This window comes from Euprymna scolopes, chromosome 3, assembly GCF_053919585.1.
Source record: "Euprymna scolopes isolate OS-2025 chromosome 3, ASM5391958v1, whole genome shotgun sequence".
NCBI classification, from domain to species: domain Eukaryota; kingdom Metazoa; phylum Mollusca; class Cephalopoda; order Sepiida; family Sepiolidae; genus Euprymna; species Euprymna scolopes.
In genome coordinates, this window is record NC_136484.1 from 11614851 (window position 1) to 11637001 (window position 22151).

The window sequence follows — 22151 nt, forward strand, 5'->3', positions numbered from 1 at the left end:
GAAATAGGGTGGTAACATCAGGCAATATACACAAAACCAAAAGAAGATAATCTGTTTAAAATAATCGTAATACTTACCATGATGAAACATTGGTAGACAGACGAATAGGAATTTCAAAATACACGCGTGGTTCCGCATATTTCTGAAAGAAAGTGATTCATGAATAATTTACTCATTCATATAAATGATTTCCTTAGGTTGCAAGCATTACTACTGATAGTGTTTCATCAGAATAAACGGCATTTCACATTAATTAATTGATGTCATTTTTTTTCGAGATATGATTGACCTATCTTGGAATTTTCGTATATAGTATACTAGCAAGACATCCGGCGTTGCCTGATCGTAAATACGCATACATATTACATATTAATTTATACAGAAACTGAGACACGTGCATGATTTTTTTTTCTAATAAGTTGTAAATAAATAAGTTGTAAGTAAATAAAAAAAAATACTGAGATCGAAATCAAAACCTAAATTAAGGGAATCAGGTACTATAACAATTAGACCGGCTTGACATGATGATTAAACATTGTTTGAATGGATGATAATCGTATTAAAAGATCTCTGCATGTCTGAATATCTTATATACCAAATTCCATGTCCGTAGATAAAAACTCCGTAGAGCATATAGGTTGAGAGGTGTCCTCACACTCTCACTGTTATAGATATATAGATTATGCATTTCTAAAATAAACTTTAGTGACCGACCATATCTTGCAATTTAGACAGTAAATATAATATCTAGAAGGAGAATACTCGCTCAGGACTATGTAAATGTATTTTTGGAAGGGACAACTTTACGTCAATTTTAGGAAATATGTACGCATTGATTAGGTTTAGTTGTATATGGAGATGAGTTGATCTTCTTTCCATTGTCGTCTAATCATGTAACTAATTACTTTAGAGGTAAGCGTTTTATCTAGGGCGAAATTATCTGTCTAATAGTAAAAGGACGTGAATTGTGAAGTATCTCATAACTAAGCTATGCAAGTCACATATTCGAAATAAATTTCTGAATTTTATTTCAACAGAGTCGGATATACTTAGTTCAATATACTTAAATATCGAAGACTTGTTTAGTCATAATGAAAAGATACAGAACCACAAAAGAAGACAATAAGCAACCAACATTGATAATATACCCCAAAACTGAATCAGGACAAATTTCGAAGAGAATTCCTCAGGATATTACCATTCGCATGGGTTCGAATACCCTATATATAAAGTTCCATGTCGGTAGACAAAAAACACAAAGAAAGGATTGGTAGGAAATTATTTTAAAAACAAATACATACATACATATACGCATCTCCATTCGGTGGAGGAGCAGTCATTCACGACTGAGACAATTTTTTTTTTTATTTCTATAACTTTTCTCCACGTTAAAAAACGACCTTGGTGTCTACCTATGTCCCGTGGGAAGGCACTGTAAATAGGTACATATACGCATAAATAAATATATATGGAAAGGAATTTACTATAACCTTTTTACGCAAATATTACGCGAGTATAAAACATGCAGAATATCTGCATGAATATAATTACACGTACTAATTGACTACAGTTAATCATCCCATAAGAAAACGGAAAAAGAACTAATAGGGAATAAATTAAAATGAATGTTCAAAAGGAGATGCAAGTTAGCTAGATGTATTGAACATGAATGCAATTCCGCGACCCATGCATAATAAAGTTGTATTTTACTTTTAAATAAACAGAAAAAAAATAATTTTAATATGAATATCAATACACACAAAAAATTAAATTTATATATCTGTCACCCGGTGTAAATTTAGCGTTATTCTTATTAGAGGTGTTTAAAATTAAGGCAATGTTGTTTATTCGTGTACGTACCCCTAAGCTATATAATTTATGATTTTTAAATTAATATTTTAGTAACATATCGATAATAAAATGCATTACACTATGTAAAGCACTATTATATAAGATCTTAATTAGCATATAAATATATATACAAGTAAAGATAGTAAACAACCCAAAACGTTAGTGCCTTGATACTAAACAAGAAGATAATAAAACGATAACCTAGCCATACAAACATCAAATTAGTACAAAAAGATAGGATTTTTTGATAAACCACAGTTTGTCACCTCTTATTTGTCATGTGCATCACTAAATATACATAAATATTGTTTAAATGGAGACGGTATACAATTATGTCGCTTATTTATCTATGCAGCTTCATACTAGATTTATTGTTTCATACTAGATTTATTGCTTCATACTAGATTTATTGTTTCATACTAGATTTATTGCTTCATACTAGATGTATTGTTTCGTACTAGATTTATTGTTTCGTACTAGATTTATTGTTTCATACTAGATTTATTGTTTCGTACTAGATTTATTGTTTCATACTAGATTTATTGTTTCGTACTAGATTTAGTGTTTCATACTAGATTTATTGTTTCGTACTAGATTTAGAGTTTCATACTAGATTTATTGTTTCATACTAGATTTATTGCTTCATACTAGATTTAGTGTTTCATACTAGATTTATTGTTTCGTACTAGATTTATTGCTTCATACTAGATTTATTGCTTCATACTAGATTTAGTGTTTCATACTACACAGTGGCGGGTCGTGCCTGGGATTATTGGGGGTGCTGCTGCTTCAAAATTTTTACGCATTGTTTTAATATCATGTAAAAGAAATTCGAATATGTAAGGAAATATTTTATCAACTAATAAACAAACATTCAAATAAAGATTCAAATATATAACACAGGCAAATAATCAATCACAAATGGATAATACGCAAAAACTTTTATTAAAAATATTTTTTTAAATTGTGTACACTTTATAGAATAATAAAAATAATATATACATTTATTCCTTTTAAACTTTTCAGATTGAATAAAAGATTGCGTTCTTTTAGGAGGGGGGTTGTATTTTTTGCAAACAAACGAAAAGCATTTTTAAGAATACATTTTATTTACAATTTTTAATAAATTATTTTTTTATAAAACAAAAAAAGAAAAACTTTGAAATTTAGGAGTGTAATATTTTAAAATAGCGTTTTATTTAATAAGTTTTATTTCCAAAATTTATTTTTAAAATGTATTCATAACGAAACGTATTTATGAATAAAATGCAAAATAAAAAAGTTTACATTTTTATATAGTAAGCAAACAAAAATATTTAAAGAAACAAAATTTTATTTACAAATCTTTTAACAACTTGCTTTTTATATAAAAAGAACAAACACGCTTGGCTATTTACTGACCTTGCCATGCCGGTAAAAATCGACATAAAGTGGAGATTTATTTTAAAAATAGGGTGTCATATATAAGCATTATAAAACATCGAATTTAATGTAGCTTTCTCCCCAAAGAAAACAGAAAATTAAAATTGTCTCAGCCCAGAAGGATTTCTAATTACTTTTTAATGCGTATTATCTGCCCCATCTACTAACAAATTCAATGTAAAGTTTCAAAATGCATAATTATAAAAACTGTTTCTTTATTTACAAATACATTTTAATTTAAAAAAGCCTTGTGCAAAAAAAAAAAAAACATTTTTCAAAGTGTAAAACTTCTAACATTGTCCTCGTTGGAGGCAAATAAATGCTAAAAAAATTTATATCTAAAACATACAAGTTAAAAAGATTTCTAACTAAAATGTATTTTCAACATAAAATGTTTCTTCGCTTGTTTGTTTGTTTGCTTCTAGGGAAAAATGTAAACAGTTTTTCTCTGTTTTTTTTGTTTTTTGTTTTTTGTTTTTTTGTAAAGTTTAGTTGTTGCAAAATAAATAGCATTTAAAAGTATTTAAAACAAACAAACAAAAAGGCAGGTAGATGGAAAAGTAATTTTATTTCATGGTAATATTTATTTATTGTATATTTGATTTTTACCCTTAGTCGCGTGTTAGCTTCACTGCTAAATCCCCGAATACTTAAAAAAAAACAAAAAAAAACAAACCAAAAAAAAACAGGTTATGCTTATTATATATTTCCGTCCGCTACCGAATTAAATCGCAACGCTAAAAGTGTGCGTATTTAAAAAAAGAAAGAAAGCACAATAATTTATATACAAGAACATGTTATATGCACATTTTAATAATAATTAAAAAAAATGTAAATAATCCACCTATTTTTTTTTTATTAACAAAATGTTATTATATTTATAAGTACAAGCGCACACTCTAAGCAAACACCGAATTTCACGAGCATCTGAGACGCGGAACTGCGGGAAGCGACAGTTCCCCAGCGGCCGTTATCGGCTGTCTATCAGTGCGCATGCGCAGAAGAGAATTTCATTAAGAATGTGTAACTGTGAATTTCACAGCTCCAAGCAAATTTTATTTTTATTTTTATATGAATTTGTAGATACCGACAGTTAACTTAATGATTTTATAATGTACACATAGAAAAAATAAAATAATAATAATAAAATAACAAACGTATTATTTTTAATTTTATCATTAATATTGTGTAGAAATAATTTGGGGGTGCTGCAGTCCCACAGTTCCATGCACGAGCCGCCACTGATACTACATTCGGTGTTCAATACTAGATTATTGTTTCATACTAGATGTATAAAAATACAGTCTATATTCCAATTAAATTCGTGTATTTTTCTAACTAAAAACTCAATGTTTAAAAAAATACTAGATTTATTGTTTCATACTAATTTAGTGTTTCATACTAGATTTATTGCTTCATACTAGATGTATAAAAATACAGTCTATATTTCAACTAAAATTTGTGTATTTTCTAACTAAAAAAGCAATGTTTTAAAAATACTAGATCTATTGTTTCATACTAGATTTATTGTTTAATACTAGATTTATTGTTTCATACTAGATCTATTGTTTCATACTAGATTTATTGTTTCATACTAGATCTATTGTTTCATACTAGATTTATTGTTTCATACTAGATCTATTGTTTAATACTAGATTTATTGTTTCATACTAGATCTATTGTTTCATACTAGATTTATTGTTTCATACTAGATCTATTGTTTCATACTAGATTTATTGTTTCATACTAGATTTATTGTTTCATACTAGATTTATTGTTTCATACTAGATTTATTGTTTCATACTTGATTTATTGTTTCATACTAATTTAGTGTTTCATACTAGATTTATTGCTTCATACTAGATGTATAAAAATACAGTCTATATTTCAACTAAAATTTGTGTATTTTCTAACTAAAAAAGCAATGTTTTAAAAATACTAGATCTATTGTTTCATACTAGATTTATTGTTTCATACTAGATTTATTGTTTCATACTAGATTTATTGTTTCATACTAGATCTAGTGTTTCATACTAGATTTATTGTTTCATACTAGATTTATTGTTTCATACTAGATTTATTGTTTCATACTAGATTTATTGTTCCATACTAGATCTATTGTTTCATACTAGATCTATTGTTTCATACTAGATTTATTGTTTCATACTAGATTTATTGTTTCATACAAGATTTATTGTTTCATACTAGATCTATTGTTTCATACTAGATCTATTGTTTCATACTAGATTTATTGTTTCATACTAGATTTAGTGTTTCATACTAATGTAGTCTTTCATACTAGATGTATAAAAATACAGTCTATATTCCAACTAAAATTTGTGCATTTTCTCACTAAAAAATCAATGTTTTAAAAAATACTAGATTTATTGTTTCATACTAGATTTATTGTTTCATACTAGATTTATTGTTTCATACTAGATTTATTGTTTCATACTAGATCTATTGTTTCATACTAGATTTATTGTTTCATACTAGATTTATTGTTTCATACTAGATCTATTGTTTTATACTTGATTTATTGTTTCATACTAGATTTATTGTTTCATAATAGATTTATTGTTTCATACTAGATTTATTGTTTTATACTAGATTTATTGTTTCATACTAGATTTATTGTTTCATACTAGATCTATTGTTTCATACTAGATTTATTGTTTCATACTAGATTAATGGTTTCATACTAGATTTATTGTTTCATACAAGATTTAGTGATTCATAATAATTTAGTCTTTCATACTAGATGTATAAAAATACAGTCTATATTCCAACTAAAATTTGTGTATTTTCTCACTAAAAAATCAATGTTTTAAAAAATACTAGATTTATTGTTTAATACTAGATTTATTGTTTCATACTAGATGTATTGTTTCATACTAGATTTATTGTTTCATACTAGATTTATTGTTTCATACTAGATTTATTGTTTCATACTAGATTTAGTGATTCATACTAATTTAGTCTTTCATACTAGATGTATAAAAATACAGTCTATATTCCAACTAAAATTTGTGTATTTTCTAACTAAAAAATCAATGTTTTAAAAAATACTAGATTTATTGTTTCATACTAGATTTATTGTTTCATACTAGATTTATTGTTTCATACTAGATCTATTGTTTCATACTAGATTTATTGTTTCATACTAGATTCATTGTTTCATACTAGATTTATTGTTTCATACTAGATTTATTGTTTCATACTAGATTTATTGTTTCATACTAGATTTATTGTTTCATACTAGATTTAGTCTTTCATACTAGATGTACAAAAATACAGTCTATATTCCAACTAAAATTTGTGTATTTTCTCACTAAAAAATCAATGTTTCAAAAAATACTAGATTTATTGTTTCATACTAGATTTATTGTTTCATACTAGATGTATTGTTTCATACTAGATTTATTGTTTCATACTAGATTTATTGTTTCATACTAGATCTATTGTTTCATACTAGATTTATTGTTTCATACTGGATTTATTGTTTCATACTAGATTTATTGTTTCATACAAGATCTATTGTTTCATACTAGATCTATTGCTTCATACTAGATCTATTGTTTCATACTAGATCTATTTTTTCATACTAGATTTATTGTTTCATACTAGATTTATTGTTTCATACTAGATTTAGTGTTTCATACTAGATCTATTGTTTCATACTCGATTTATTGTTTCATACTAGATTTATTGTTTCATACTAGATTCATTGTTTCATACAAGATCTATTGTTTCATACTAGATTTATTGTTTCATACAAGATTTATTGTTTCATACTAGATCTATTGTTTCATACTAGATTTATTGTTTCATACTAGATTTATTGTTTCATACTAGATCTATTGTTTCATACTAGATTTATTGTTTCATACTAGATCTATTGTTTCATACTAGATCTATTGTTTCATACTAGATTTATTGTTTCATACTAGATTTATTGTTTCATACTAGATCTATTGTTTCATACTAGATCTATTGTTTAATACTAGATCTATTGTTTCATACTAGATTTATTGTTTCATACTAGATTTATTGTTTCATACTAGATCTATTGTTTCATACTAGATTTATTGTTTCATACTAGATTTATTGTTTCATACACGATCTATGGTTTCATACTAGATTTATTGTTTCATACTAGATTTATTGTTTCATACTAGATTTATTGTTTCATACTAGATCTATTGTTTCATACTAGATTTATTGTTTCATACTAGATTTATTGTTTCATACTAGATTTATTGTTTCATACTAGATCTATTGTTTCATACTAGATCTATTGTTTCATACTGGATTTATTGTTTCATACTAGATCTATTGTTTCATACTAGATTTATTGTTTCATACTAGATTTATTGTTTCATACTAGATTTATTGTTTCATACAAGATTTATGGTTTCATACTAGATCTATTGTTTCATACTAGATTAATTGTTTCATACTAGATCTATTGTTTCATACTAGATCTATTGTTTCATACTAGATTTATTGTTTCATACTAGATTTATTGTTTCATACTAGATTTATTGTTTCATACTAGATCTATTATTTCATACTAATTTAGTGTTTCATACTAGATCTATTGTTTCATACTAGATTTATTGTTTCATACTAGATCTATTGTTTCATACTAGATTTATTGTTTCATACTAGATCTATTGTTTCATACTAGATTTATTGTTTCATACTAGATCTATTGTTTAATACAAGATTTATTGTTTCATACTAGATCTATTGTTTAATACTAGATTTATTGTTTCATACTAGATCTATTGTTTCATACTAGATCTATTGTTTCATACTAGATTTATTGTTTCATACTAGATTTATTGTTTCATACTAGATCTATTGTTTCATACTAGATTTATTGTTTCATACTTGATTTATTGTTTCATACTAATTTAGTGTTTCATACTAGATTTATTGCTTCATACTAGATGTATAAAAATACAGTCTATATTTCAACTTAAATTTGTGTATTTTCTAACTAAAAAAGCAATGTTTTAAAAATACTAGATCTATTGTTTCATACTAGATTTATTGTTTCATACTAGATTTATTGTTTCATACTAGATTTATTGTTTCATACTAGATCTATTGTTTCATACTAGATTTATTGTTTCATATTAGATTTATTGTTTCATACTAGATTTATTGTTTCATACTAGATTTATTGTTCCATACTAGATCTATTGTTTCATACTAGATCTATTGTTTCATACTAGATGTATTGTTTCATACTAGATCTATTGTTTCATACTAGATTTATTGTTTCATACTAGATTTAGTGTTTTATACTAATTTAGTCTTTCATACTAGATGTATAAAAATACAGTCTATATTCCAACTAAAATTTGTGCATTTTCTCACTAAAAAATCAATGTTTCAAAAAATACTAGATTTATTGTTTCATACTAGATTTATTGTTTCATACTAGATTTATTGTTTCAAACTAGATCTATTGTTTCATACTAGATTTATTGTTTCATACTAGATTTATTGTTTCATACTAGATCTATTGTTTCATACTATATTTATTGTTTCATACTAGATTTATTGTTTCATAATAGATTTATTGTTTCATACTAGATTTATTGTTTCATACTAGATTTATTGTTTCATACTAGATTTATTGTTTCATACTAGATCTATTGTTTCATACTAGATTTATTGTTTCATACTAGATTAATGGTTTCATACTAGATTTATTGTTTCATACAAGACTTAGTGATTCATACTAATTTAGTCTTTCATACTAGATGTATAAAAATACAGTCTATATTCCAACTAAAATTTGTGTATTTTCTCACTAAAAAATCAATGTTTTAAAAAATACTAGATTTATTGTTTAATACTTGATTTATTGTTTCATACTAGATGTATTGTTTCATACTAGATTTATTGTTTCATACTAGATTTAGTGATTCATACTAATTTAGTCTTTCATACTAGATGTATAAAAATACAGTCTATATTCCAACTAAAATTTGTGTATTTTCTCACTAAAAAATCAATGTTTTAAAAAATACTAGATTTATTGTTTCATACTAGATTTATTGTTTCATACTAGATTTATTGTTTCATACTAGATCTATTGTTTCATACTAGATTTATTGTTTCATACTAGATTTATTGTTTCATACAAGATTTATTGTTTCATACTAATTTAGTCTTTCATACTAGATGTACAAAAATACAGTCTATATTCCAACTAAAATTGTGTATTTTCTCACTAAAAATCAATGTTTCAAAAAATACTAGATTTATTGTTTCATACTAGATTTATTGTTTCATACTAGATGTATTGTTTCATACTAGATTTATTGTTTCATACTAGATTTATTGTTTCATACTAGATCTATTGTTTCATACTAGATTTATTGTTTCATACTGGATTTATTGTTTCATACTAGATTTATTGTTTCATACTAGATTTATTGTTTCATACTAGATCTATTGTTTCATACTAGATCTATTGCTTCATACTAGATCTATTGTTTCATACTAGATCTATTTTTTCATACTAGATTTATTGTTTCATACTAGATTTATTGTTTCATACTAGATTTATTGTTTCATACTAGATCTATTGTTTCATACTCGATTTATTGTTTCATACTAGATTTATTGTTTCATACTAGATCTATTGTTTCATACTAGATTTATTGTTTCATACTAGATTTATTGTTTCATACTAGATTTATTGTTTCATACTAGATCTATTGTTTCATACTAGATTTATTGTTTCATACTAGATTTATTGTTTCATACTAGATTTATTGTTTCATACTAGATTTATTGTTTCATACTAGATTTATTGTTTCATACTAGATCTATTGTTTCATACTAGATTTATTGTTTCATACTAGATTTATTGTTTCATACTAGATCTATTGTTTCATACTAGATCTATTGTTTCATACTAGATCTATTGTTTCATACTAGATTTATTGTTTCATACTAGATTTATTGTTTCATACTAGATCTATTGTTTCATACTAGATTTATTGTTTCATACTAGATTTATTGTTTCATACTAGATCTATTGTTTCATACTAGATGTATTGTTTCATACTAGATCTATTGTTTCATACTAGATGTAGTGTTTCATACTAGATTTATTGTTTCATACTAGATCTATTGTTTGAATACTAGATTTATTGTTTCATACTAGATTTATTGTTTCATACTAGATTTATTGTTTCATACTAGATCTATTGTTTCATACAAGATTGTTTGTTTCATACTAGATCTATTGTTTCATACTAGATTTATTGTTTCATACTAGATTTATTGTTTCATACTAGATCTATTGTTTCATACTAGATTTATTGTTTCATACTAGATTTATTGTTTCATACTTGATTTATTGTTTCATACAAGATTTATTGTTTCATACTAGATCTATTGTTTCATACTAGATTTATTGTTTCATACTAGATCTATTGTTTCATACTAGAACTATTGTTTCATACTAGATTTATTGTTTCATACTAGATTTATTGTTTCATACTAGATCTATTGTTTCATACTAGATTTATTGTTTCATACTAGATCTATTGTTTCATACTAGATCTATTGTTTCATACTAGATTTATTGTTTCATACTAGATTTATTGTTTCATACTAGATCTATTGTTTCATACTAGATTTATTGTTTCATACTAGATTTATTGTTTCATACTAGATCTATTGTTTCATACTAGATTTATTGTTTCATACTAGATTTATTGTTTACTACTAGATTTATTGTTTCATACTAGATCTATTGTTTCATACTAGATTTATTGTTTCATACTAAATGTATTGTTTCATACTAGATTTATTGTTTCATACTAGATCTATTGTTTCATACTAGATCTATTGTTTCATACTAGATTTATTGTTTCATACTAGATTTATTGTTTCATACTAGATTTATTGTTTCATAATAGATCTATTGTTTCATACTAGATTTATTGTTTCATACTAGATCTATTGTTTCATACTAGATTTATTGTTTCATACTAGATTTATTGTTTCATACTAGATCTATTGTTTCATACTAGATTTATTGTTTCATACTAGATTTATTGTTTCATAATAGATTTATTGTTTCATACTAGATTTATTGTTTCATACTAGATCTATTGTTTCATACTAGATTTATTGTTTCATACTAGATCTATTGTTTCATACTAGATTTATTGTTTCATACTAGATTAATGGTTTCATACTAGATTTATTGTTTCATACAAGATTTAGTGATTCATACTAGATGTATTGTTTCATACTAGATTTATTGTTTCATACAAGATTTAGTGATTCATAATAATTTAGTCTTTCATACTAGATGTATAAAAATACAGTCTATATTCCAACTAAAATTTGTGTATTTTCTCACTAAAAAATCAATGTTTTAAAAAATACTAGATTTATTGTTTAATACTAGATTTATTGTTTCATACTAGATGTATTGTTTCATACTAGATTTATTGTTTCATACTAGATTTATTGTTTCATACTAGATTTATTGTTTCATACTAGATTTAGTGATTCATACTAATTTAGTCTTTCATACTAGATGTATAAACATACAGTCTATATTCCAACTAAAATTTGTGTATTTTCTAACTAAAAAATCAATGTTTTAAAAAATACTAGATTTATTGTTTCATACTAGATTTATTGTTTCATACTAGATCTATTGTTTCATACTAGATTTATTGTTTCATACTAGATTTATTGTTTCATACTAGATTTATTGTTTCATACTAGATTTAGTCTTTCATACTAGATGTACAAAAATACAGTCTATATTCCAACTGAAATTTCTGTATTTTCTCACTAAAAAATCAATGTTTCAAAAAATACTAGATTTATTGTTTCATACTAGATTTATTGTTTCATACTAGATGTATTGTTTCATACTAGATTTATTGTTTCATACTAGATTTATTGTTTCATACTAGATCTATTGTTTCATACTAGATTTATTGTTTCATACTGGATTTATTGTTTCATACTAGATTTATTGTTTCATACTAGATTTATTGTTTCATACAAGATCTATTGTTTCATACTAGATCTATTGCTTCATACTAGATCTATTGTTTCATACTAGATCTATTTTTTCATACTAGATTTATTGTTTCATACTAGATTTATTGTTTCATACTAGATTTAGTGTTTCATACTAGATCTATTGTTTCATACTCGATTTATTGTTTCATACTAGATTTATTGTTTCATACTAGATTTATTGTTTCATACTAGATCTATTGTTTCATACTAGATTTATTGTTTCATACAAGATTTATTGTTTCATACTAGATCTATTGTTTCATACTAGATTTATTGTTTCATACTAGATTTATTGTTTCATACTAGATTTATTGTTTCATACTAGATTTATTGTTTCATACTAGATCTATTGTTTCATACTAGATCTATTGTTTCATACTAGATTTATTGTTTCATACTAGATTTATTGTTTCATACTAGATCTATTGTTTCATACTAGATCTATTGTTTCATACTAGATCTATTGTTTCATACTAGATTTATTGTTGAATACTAGATTTATTGTTTCATACTAGATCTATTGTTTCATACTAGATTTATTGTTTCATACTAGATTTATTGTTTCATACACGATCTATGGTTTCATACTAGATTTATTGTTTCATACTAGATTTATTGTTTCATACTAGATTTATTGTTTCATACTAGATCTATTGTTTCATACTAGATTTATTGTTTCATACTAGATTTATTGTTTCATACTAGATTTATTGTTTCATACTAGATTTATTGTTTCATACTAGATCTATTGTTTCATACTAGATCTATTGTTTCATACTAGATTTATTGTTTCAAACTAGATTTATTGTTTCATACTAGATTTATTGTTTAATACTAGATCTATTGTTTCATACTAGATTAATTGTTTCATACTAGATCTATTGTTTCATACTAGATCTTTTGTTTCATACTAGATTTATTGTTTCATACTAGATTTATTGTTTCATACTAGATTTATTGTTTCATACTAGATCTATTGTTTTATACTAATTTAGTGTTTCATACTAGATTTATTGTTTCATACTAGATTTATTGTTTCATACTAGATCTATTGTTTCATACTAGATTTATTGTTTCATACTAGATCTATTGTTACATACTAGATTTATTGTTTCATACTAGATCTATTGTTTAATACTAGATTTATTGTTTCATACTAGATCTATTGTTTAATACTAGATTTATTGTTTCATACTAGATCTATTGTTTCATACTAGATTTATTGTTTCATACTAGATCTATTGTTTCATACTAGATTTATTGTTTCATACTAGATTTATTGTTTCATACTAGATCTATTGTTTCATACTAGATTTATTGTTTCATACTTGATTTATTGTTTCATACAAATTTAGTGTTTCATACTAGATTTATTGCTTCATACTAGATGTATAAAAATACAGTCTATATTTCAACTAAAATCTGTGTATTTTCTAACTAAAAAAGCAATGTTTTAAAAATACTAGATCTATTGTTTCATACTAGATTTATTGTTTCATACTAGATTTATTGTTTCATACTAGATTTATTGTTTCATACTAGATCCATTGTTTCATACTAGATTTATTGTTTCATATTAGATTTATTGTTTCATACTAGATTTATTGTTTCATACTAGATTTATTGTTCCATACTAGATCTATTGTTTCATACTAGATCTATTGTTTCATACTAGATTTATTGTTTCATACTAGATTTATTGTTTCATACTAGATTTATTGTTTCATACTAGATCTATTGTTTCATACTAGATCTATTGTTTCATACTAGATCTATTGTTTCATACTAGATTTATTGTTTCATACTAGATTTAGTGTTTCATACTAATTTAGTCTTTCATACTAGATGTATAAAAATACAGTCTATATTCCAACTAAAATTTGTGCATTTTCTCACTAAAAAATCAATGTTTTAAAAAATACTAGATTTATTGTTTCATACTAGATTTATTGTTTCATACTAGATTTATTGTTTCATACTAGATTTATTGTTTCAAACTAGATCTATTGTTTCATACTAGATTTATTGTTTCATACTAGATTTATTGTTTCATACTAGATCTATTGTTTCATACTAGATTTATTGTTTCATACTAGATTTATTGTTTCATAATAGATTTATTGTTTCATACTAGATTTATTGTTTCATACTAGATTTATTGTTTCATACTAGATCTATTGTTTCATACTAGATTTATTGTTTCATACTAGATTAATGGTTTCATACTAGATTTATTGTTTCATACAAGATTTAGTGATTCATACTAATTTAGTCTTTCATACTAGATGTATAAAAATACAGTCTATATTCCAACTAAAATTTGTGTATTTTCTCACTAAAAAATCAATGTTTAAAAAAATACTAGATTTATTGTTTAATACTAGATTTATTGTTTCATACTAGATGTATTGTTTCATACTAGATTTATTGTTTCATACTAGATTTATTGTTTCATACTAGATTCATTGTTTCATACTAGATTTAGTGATTCATACTAATTTAGTCTTTCATACTAGATGTATAAAAATACAGTCTATATTCCAACTAAAATTTGTGTATTTTCTCACTTAAAAATCAATGTTTTAAAAAATACTAGATTTATTGTTTCATACTAGATTTATTGTTTCATACTAGATTTATTGTTTCATACTAGATCTATTGTTTCATACTAGATTTATTGTTTCATACTAGATTTATTGTTTCATACAAGATTTATTGTTTCATACTAGATTTAGTCTTTCATACTAGATGTACAAAAATACAGTCTATATTCCAACTAAAATTGTGTATTTTCTCACTAAAAAATCAATGTTTCAAAAAATACTAGATTTATTGTTTCAGACTAGATTTATTGTTTCATACTAGATGTATTGTTTCATACTAGATTTATTGTTTCATACTAGATTTATTGTTTCATACTAGATCTATTGTTTCATACTAGATTTATTGTTTCATACTGGATTTATTGTTTCATACTAGATTTATTGTTTCATACTAGATTTATTGTTTCATACTAGATCTATTGTTTCATACTAGATCTATTGCTTCATACTAGATTTATTGTTTCATACTAGATCTATTTTTTCATACTAGATTTATTGTTTCATACTAGATTTATTGTTTCATACTAGATTTATTGTTTCATACTAGATCTATTGTTTCATACTCGATTTATTGTTTCATACTAGATTTATTGTTTCATACTAGATCTATTGTTTCATACTAGATTTATTGTTTCATACTAGATTTATTGTTTCATACTAGATTTATTGTTTCATACTAGATTTATTGTTTCATACTAGATTTATTGTTTCATACTAGATCTATTGTTTCATACTAGATTTATTGTTTCATACTAGATCTATTGTTTCATACTAGATCTATTGTTTCATACTAGATCTATTGTTTCATACTAGATCTATTGTTTCATACTAGATTTATTGTTTCATACTAGATTTATTGTTTCATACTAGATCTATTGTTTCATACTAGATTTATTGTTTCATACTAGATTTATTGTTTCATACTAGATCTATTGTTTCATACTAGATTTATTGTTTCATACTAGATCTATTGTTTCATACTAGATGTATTGTTTCATACTAGATTTATTGTTTCATACTAGATCTATTGTTTGAATACTAGATTTATTGTTTCATACTAGATTTATTGTTTTATACTAGATTTATTGTTTCATACTAGATCTATTGTTTTATACTAGATTGTTTCTTTCATACTAGATCTATTGTTTCATACTAGATTTATTGTTTCATACTAGATTTATTGTTTCATACTAGATCTATTGTTTCATACTAGATTTATTGTTTCATACTAGATTTATTGTTTCATACTAGATTTATTGTTTCATACAAGATTTATTGTTTCATACTAGATCTATTGTTTCATACTAGATTTATTGTTTCATACTAGATCTATTGTTTCATACTAGAACTATTGTTTCATACTAGATTTATTGTTTCATACTAGATTCATTGTTTCATACTAGATCTATTGTTTCATACTAGATTTATTGTTTCATACTAGATCTATTGTTTCATACTAGATCTATTGTTTCATACTAGATTTATTGTTTCATACTAGATTTATTGTTTCATACTAGATCTATTGTTTCATACTAGATTTATTGTTTCATACTAGATTTATTGTTTCATACTAGATCTATTGTTTCATACTAGATTTATTGTTTCATACTAGATTTATTGTTTCATACTAGATTTATTGTTCCATACTAGATCTATTGTTTCATACTAGATTTATTGTTTCATACTAGATGTATTGTTTCATACTAGATTTATCGTTTCATACTAGATCTATTGTTTCATACTAGATCTATTGTTTCATACTAGATTTATTGTTTCATACTAGATTTATTGTTTCATACTAGATTTATTGTTTCATACTAGATCTATTGTTTCATACTAGATTTATTGTTTCATACTAGATTTATTGTGTCATACTAGATTTATTGTTTCATACTAGATTTATTGTTTCATACTAGACCTATTGTTTCATACTAGATTTATTGTTTCATACTAGATCTATTGTTTCATACTAGATCTATTGTTTCATACTAGATTTATTGTTTCATACTAGATCTATTGTTTCATACTAGATTTATTGTTTCATACTAGATTTATTGTTTCATACTAGATTTATTGTTTCATACTAGATTTAGTGTTTCATACTAATTTAGTCTTTCATACTAGATGTATAAAAATACAGTCTATATTCCAACTAAAATTTGTGTATTTTCTCACTAAAAAATCTATGTTGTAAAAAATACTAGATTTATGGGTTCGTACTAGATGTATTGTTTCATACTAGATTTATTGTTTCATACTAGATTTAGTGTTTCATACTAGATCTATTGTTTCATACTAAATTTAGTGTTCCATACTAGATTTAGTGTTTCATACTAGATTTATTGTGTCATACTTGATTTAATTTTCATACTAGATTTAGTGTTTCATACTAGATGTATAAAAAGACTGTCTATATTCCAACTAAATTTTGTGTATTTTCTAACTAAAAAATCAATGTTTTAAAAAACCTCGTATGAGACCGCATAGATAAGTAAGCGAAATAAAAGTATACCGTCTCCATTTATAAAACAATTTACGTATAGTTAGTGATACTAGCACAAATAATAGATGACAAAAAGCACCGCAATTTATTACAAAATCATATTTCTTTATATTAATTTGATGTCGAATTACTTTCGAACGTGTTTTTTTTACTTTTTATATAAGCTAGATTCAAGGTAGATCTAGGCAAATGCAACGGGCAAATTCTACTGATTTCTAATACAAAAAATAATGAACTGCTAGAAATACTATTAGAAATTCGACTTACCTTCCAGTAGGGATGCAGACTCACACGAAAACAAAGAAAAAACGCCGTAATAATAATTACCTAGATGAAAACGTGTAAAGTGGACAAGGGAGCAATATTGATTATTCATTATTTACTTGCGGGTATTTAGTACGGCACACGATCATAGTTATCATGTTTCAAACAAATGTAACACATCTACATCTATGCCTAGCACAGTATGAATAAAGCGACCAGTAATTTAGTATATCGACCCTGTCGACGGTGACAGACGTTTACACATCGTTAGCCATATGAGATCACAGGTATAAAATGTAGGTGGATCGTGAGTGTTTATCTAACTTTAGTATACGCCTTGTTTATTATTGTTATTGTTATTGTTATTGTTATTATTATTATTATTAATTTATTTATTTATTTATTAAATAACAGTTCCTTTTTCTAAATAAATTATTTTTATTACAACATTGTTTTAACTAAAATAGTTTCATGAAAAACTGTTTTTGGTACATAAAATATTTTTATCTATATATTAATACAATAGCGGGTGTGGTATTTTCTGTGTCACATTTATTTTTTTCTTCCGAGTGTCTGTCGTTTAATTCCTATGCCTTTACAGTTCTTGTAATAAATAATTTTACCAATAATTCCTTATAAGTTCTGGTTCGGTTTCGATTATAGCTGAAGGAACTCAAGTAATACATACATATATTTTTTCTTCATAAGTTTTGGTGTCGGTTTCGATTCAAACTGATACACACAAGCCATATGGATATATCTTTATTTTTTAAATTACAACTTTATAATATATATATATATATATATATATATATATATATATATATATATATATAAGAATGCATCGAAAAATGACTCTTATAGTAATATATACGAAACATGTATAAATTAAAATATTATATTCATACATATTTTACGACCAGGCTATGCCAGGCATCCCTGCAATCATATATATCCACTTTATCAGGTTTTACAAAAGAACTACATTAATACCAGGGTGTCTCTGTTTACGCTGAACATCTACAAAAATCCAAAGATTAATATATTACACATGAAATAGTCCACTGTGGAATTTCCACAGGTCCCGCTAGTTATTATTATTATTATTATTATTATTATTATTATTACTATTATTATTTGATCACTAGTAACAAAAGGTATGTCGATTGTGAGTTTTTGTATGACTTTAGAATATGTATTTATTATTATTATTATTATTGTTATTATTATTATTATTATTATTATTATTAGTAGTAGTAGTAGTAGTAGCAGTAGTAGTAGTAGTATAAACTCACTAATAGTTGTCACAGGTTATAACTACAGGTTACTCACAGAAAGTCACTATGTTTTTGTTCAACTCTTCACATTAATGATTTACTTTTTGCGAGTTAGATTTCCATACGTTCATAGTTTTTTTTTGCCTTTTTTATCCTATTTACAATTTTATCTTTTTTGTCGGGCTGTGTATATTCATTTTATGGCTAGTTTTTTTTTCTTTTCTATTCTGACTAGATTGCTTAGAGATTTGCCACTGCATATATTATTATTATTATTATTATTATTATTATTATTATTATTATTATTATTATTTTGAGTGTGATACATTCCAATGTTTTCATCTCTGCGTAAGTGTACTTCTTTTTATACTCATACATTAATCATTTTATGTCTAAGGATATTCATTGAGTTATCTGATTTCCTTGTCTTCGTCTCTTTCATTTCAATATTTCTGTTTTTGCCAGTTTATAAATGTGTGATCCCACTAAGCGATGCTTCTTTCATTTATATATTTTTAATAACCTCTCGAACTGTGAATCAGCCTCTCTTGAGGATCTGTTTGATATGTTCTATAAACATTTGCTCACTTGCATTGTAGCCAGCGGATATGTTTCGTAGATTCTCATTTGCTGCCCGATACTTTTGTTTGGGATTTCATTCTTTAGTAGTATTCCCTTTCTTACCTAACTTGTGATACTTTCCTTTCATTAGTTTTTTTTTTCTTTTTTGTTTTTGTTTATTAGCTTTCTTGTCTTCTGTCTTTTTATACAGAGTCTACATTTACTGTGTCTCTCTGCTTCATTTTTATAAGTATCTGTTTAGTTCAAATCGCATTGTTTGGTGCAGCTGTCAGTATTGTTTGTGTTGCTCTGTTTTCGTGTATTCTAAGCCATGTCAAGATTTCTTCGTGATTATCTTCTCCTGCAATTATAAATTATCTAGGGAGATCTTTTTCGTCCTGTTTTCGTTCCTTACTTTTTTCTAGCTTCATCGTTTCCTGTATTGTTGTTTTTTGGCGGTGCCCCTCACTGATATTTATTTTGCGTTCGAAATTATGTACTTGTTCTATTTATTTATTCCGTATCGTCTTCTACATTTATCAGTCCTCTTCTTGTTTCCCTATGACATCCTACAAAGCAGCCGGAAAAGTTCATTTTTCTCACATGACAACGTCTGAACATTTTAAAGAGAGAGTTAGTAGAAAACAACAAAGAAATCAATTGCACCAAATTTAAGAGCAAAGTATCAGTTTTGTATAAACATTCAACGATTCACTGACGGATTATATGGTTTCTATTATACATTCTTTGAGGTTGAATGTAATTATATAACCTTATAAGACGGATTTAGTGTTAGCGCTAAAAATCAATGAATAGTTCCTATAATTTAGAATCATTTTACGTTTAACTTATACATGGAATTGTTTTTTCATGTTAAAACTTATAATTGTTTGGTTTGTATTTGCTTTTCACAAATGTTGAGGAGAGTTCACAAGTCATCGTTTATGAATTTATAACTTATTTTTATGGTCCTGGTATTTAGTTTATATACGGCGCAATCACGTTGACATCCCGGTTCACGGTAGATCAACGAAGTTAAGCAACGTTGACTCTGGCCAGTAACAGATGGGTGACCATTTAGGAAGGCGAGACGCTGCATATAACGCGATGCAAAATACCAGGATGGGAAACTGTAGCGGTCTATCATTCTCTCGAGAGTAGATGGGACTTCTGAAGTCGTCGTAGGCAACCTATCTAGGGATGGCGTCACGATAAAAATACCCTTGTTAGCACTGGCAAAGCATCACGTGTTCGGCTACGGACAAGATTTGAAGTACACTACAAAGCCGGGTAGTGAATTCGATCTCAGCTGCGGCCGCATGTAATTTTTTTGTTGTTGTTGAAAGGACTTCACACGTAATCGTTTAAAAATTTATAACTTATTTTTAATAGTTCTGATATCAAGTTTAGATTGCCATTAAGTAAGTGTACCTCTAATGAATATCTTCTCACAAAGCCATAGATAGACACCCGATAAATAATTAATGTGAGGAATGCAAATCTTGAGAATCTATACATTACGCTCTATGCGCCGATTATGTATATACGATAAGGCCAACACACTTAAAATTTCAAATACGTGTACCTGATTAATTAGACTTAAAAATTAAAAGTGTTAAATTCGGTTAGTGTAAATCTTTTAGCATGAAGTGTTCGGTTTCGGTTCTCTCGCGATTTAATAAATGAAATATTAAAACTTATTATATATATATTAATACGATAGAATGCGTGTTCTTTTGTGTGTTACGCTTACATCCAGATCGTTTAATTGCTATGCTCTTTTTCTTTTCATTAATAAGTTTACCAAAATTCTTCATAAGTTTTGATTTCGGTTTCGACTATAGCTGATGGCACTTAAATCATCTATTTTTTAATAAATCATTTTATCAAGAATTCTTCATAAGTTTTGTTTTCGGTTTATATATTTTTTCTATAAGTTTTTATTTCAGTTTCGATTTAAGCTAATGCACCCAAGTCATATGGATATATTCTTTTATTTTTGAAATCGCAACTTTATAACATATAAAACTGATAGAACATTAAATCTATAGTACTATATACGAAATCTGCAAGAATTAAAATCTGATATTTAAGCGTACTTTACGATCGGGCTTTACCGGGCGTCCGTGCTAGCTTAGATGGATAGTTTTGCATTTTTAACAAAAAACTACAATAATATCATGTCGTGCTTATTTACACTGACCATCTACAAAATGCCAACATCAATATATTACATATGAATGAGTGCCCTGTGGAATTTCCATAGGTCTCACTAGTTAAAGTATTATTTCTGAAAACGTTAAAATTAAAAAAAAATCATTGCACTGTGAGTAACAAGAGTAATGATTTAGAATTTCTGAAATTATCATATATTGTTTTAAATAGTTTTCTCAGTTTTAGGTGAAAAAAGACTTTCTGTCTATAGTTTTGAAAAGCATTATTTAAATTGCCTAAAACAATAAAGGAAATGAAAATATCAAAAGTGTTGTGACATAAACAATTCGTAAGTATTCATACTATGCTGGATATGGATATAGCATTCGAGCAGAACAAAAACTTTTCGAAGATTCAGGCCTTTGTCTAGTCCTA

The 22151-nt window shown here is 25.5% G+C and overlaps 1 protein-coding gene across 4 annotated transcripts in view; it reads right to left on the reverse strand.

Moving 5' to 3' along the window:
* LOC145253058 (beta-1,3-galactosyltransferase 1-like) overlaps positions 1-22151 on the reverse strand; it is a 60870-nt gene that overhangs the window by 9059 nt on the left and 29660 nt on the right. For 2 of the 4 annotated variants that reach the window (XM_080112903.1, XM_080112901.1), the window contains exon 2: positions 78-142. In XM_080112903.1, the coding sequence (XP_079969029.1) occupies positions 78-138 (61 nt within the window). In that variant the 5' untranslated portion in view covers positions 139-142. Of the gene's footprint in view, positions 1-77; positions 143-17727; positions 18073-22151 lie in introns of those variants that run through there. The other 2 variants (XM_080112905.1, XM_080112902.1) reach the window with 2 other exon arrangements.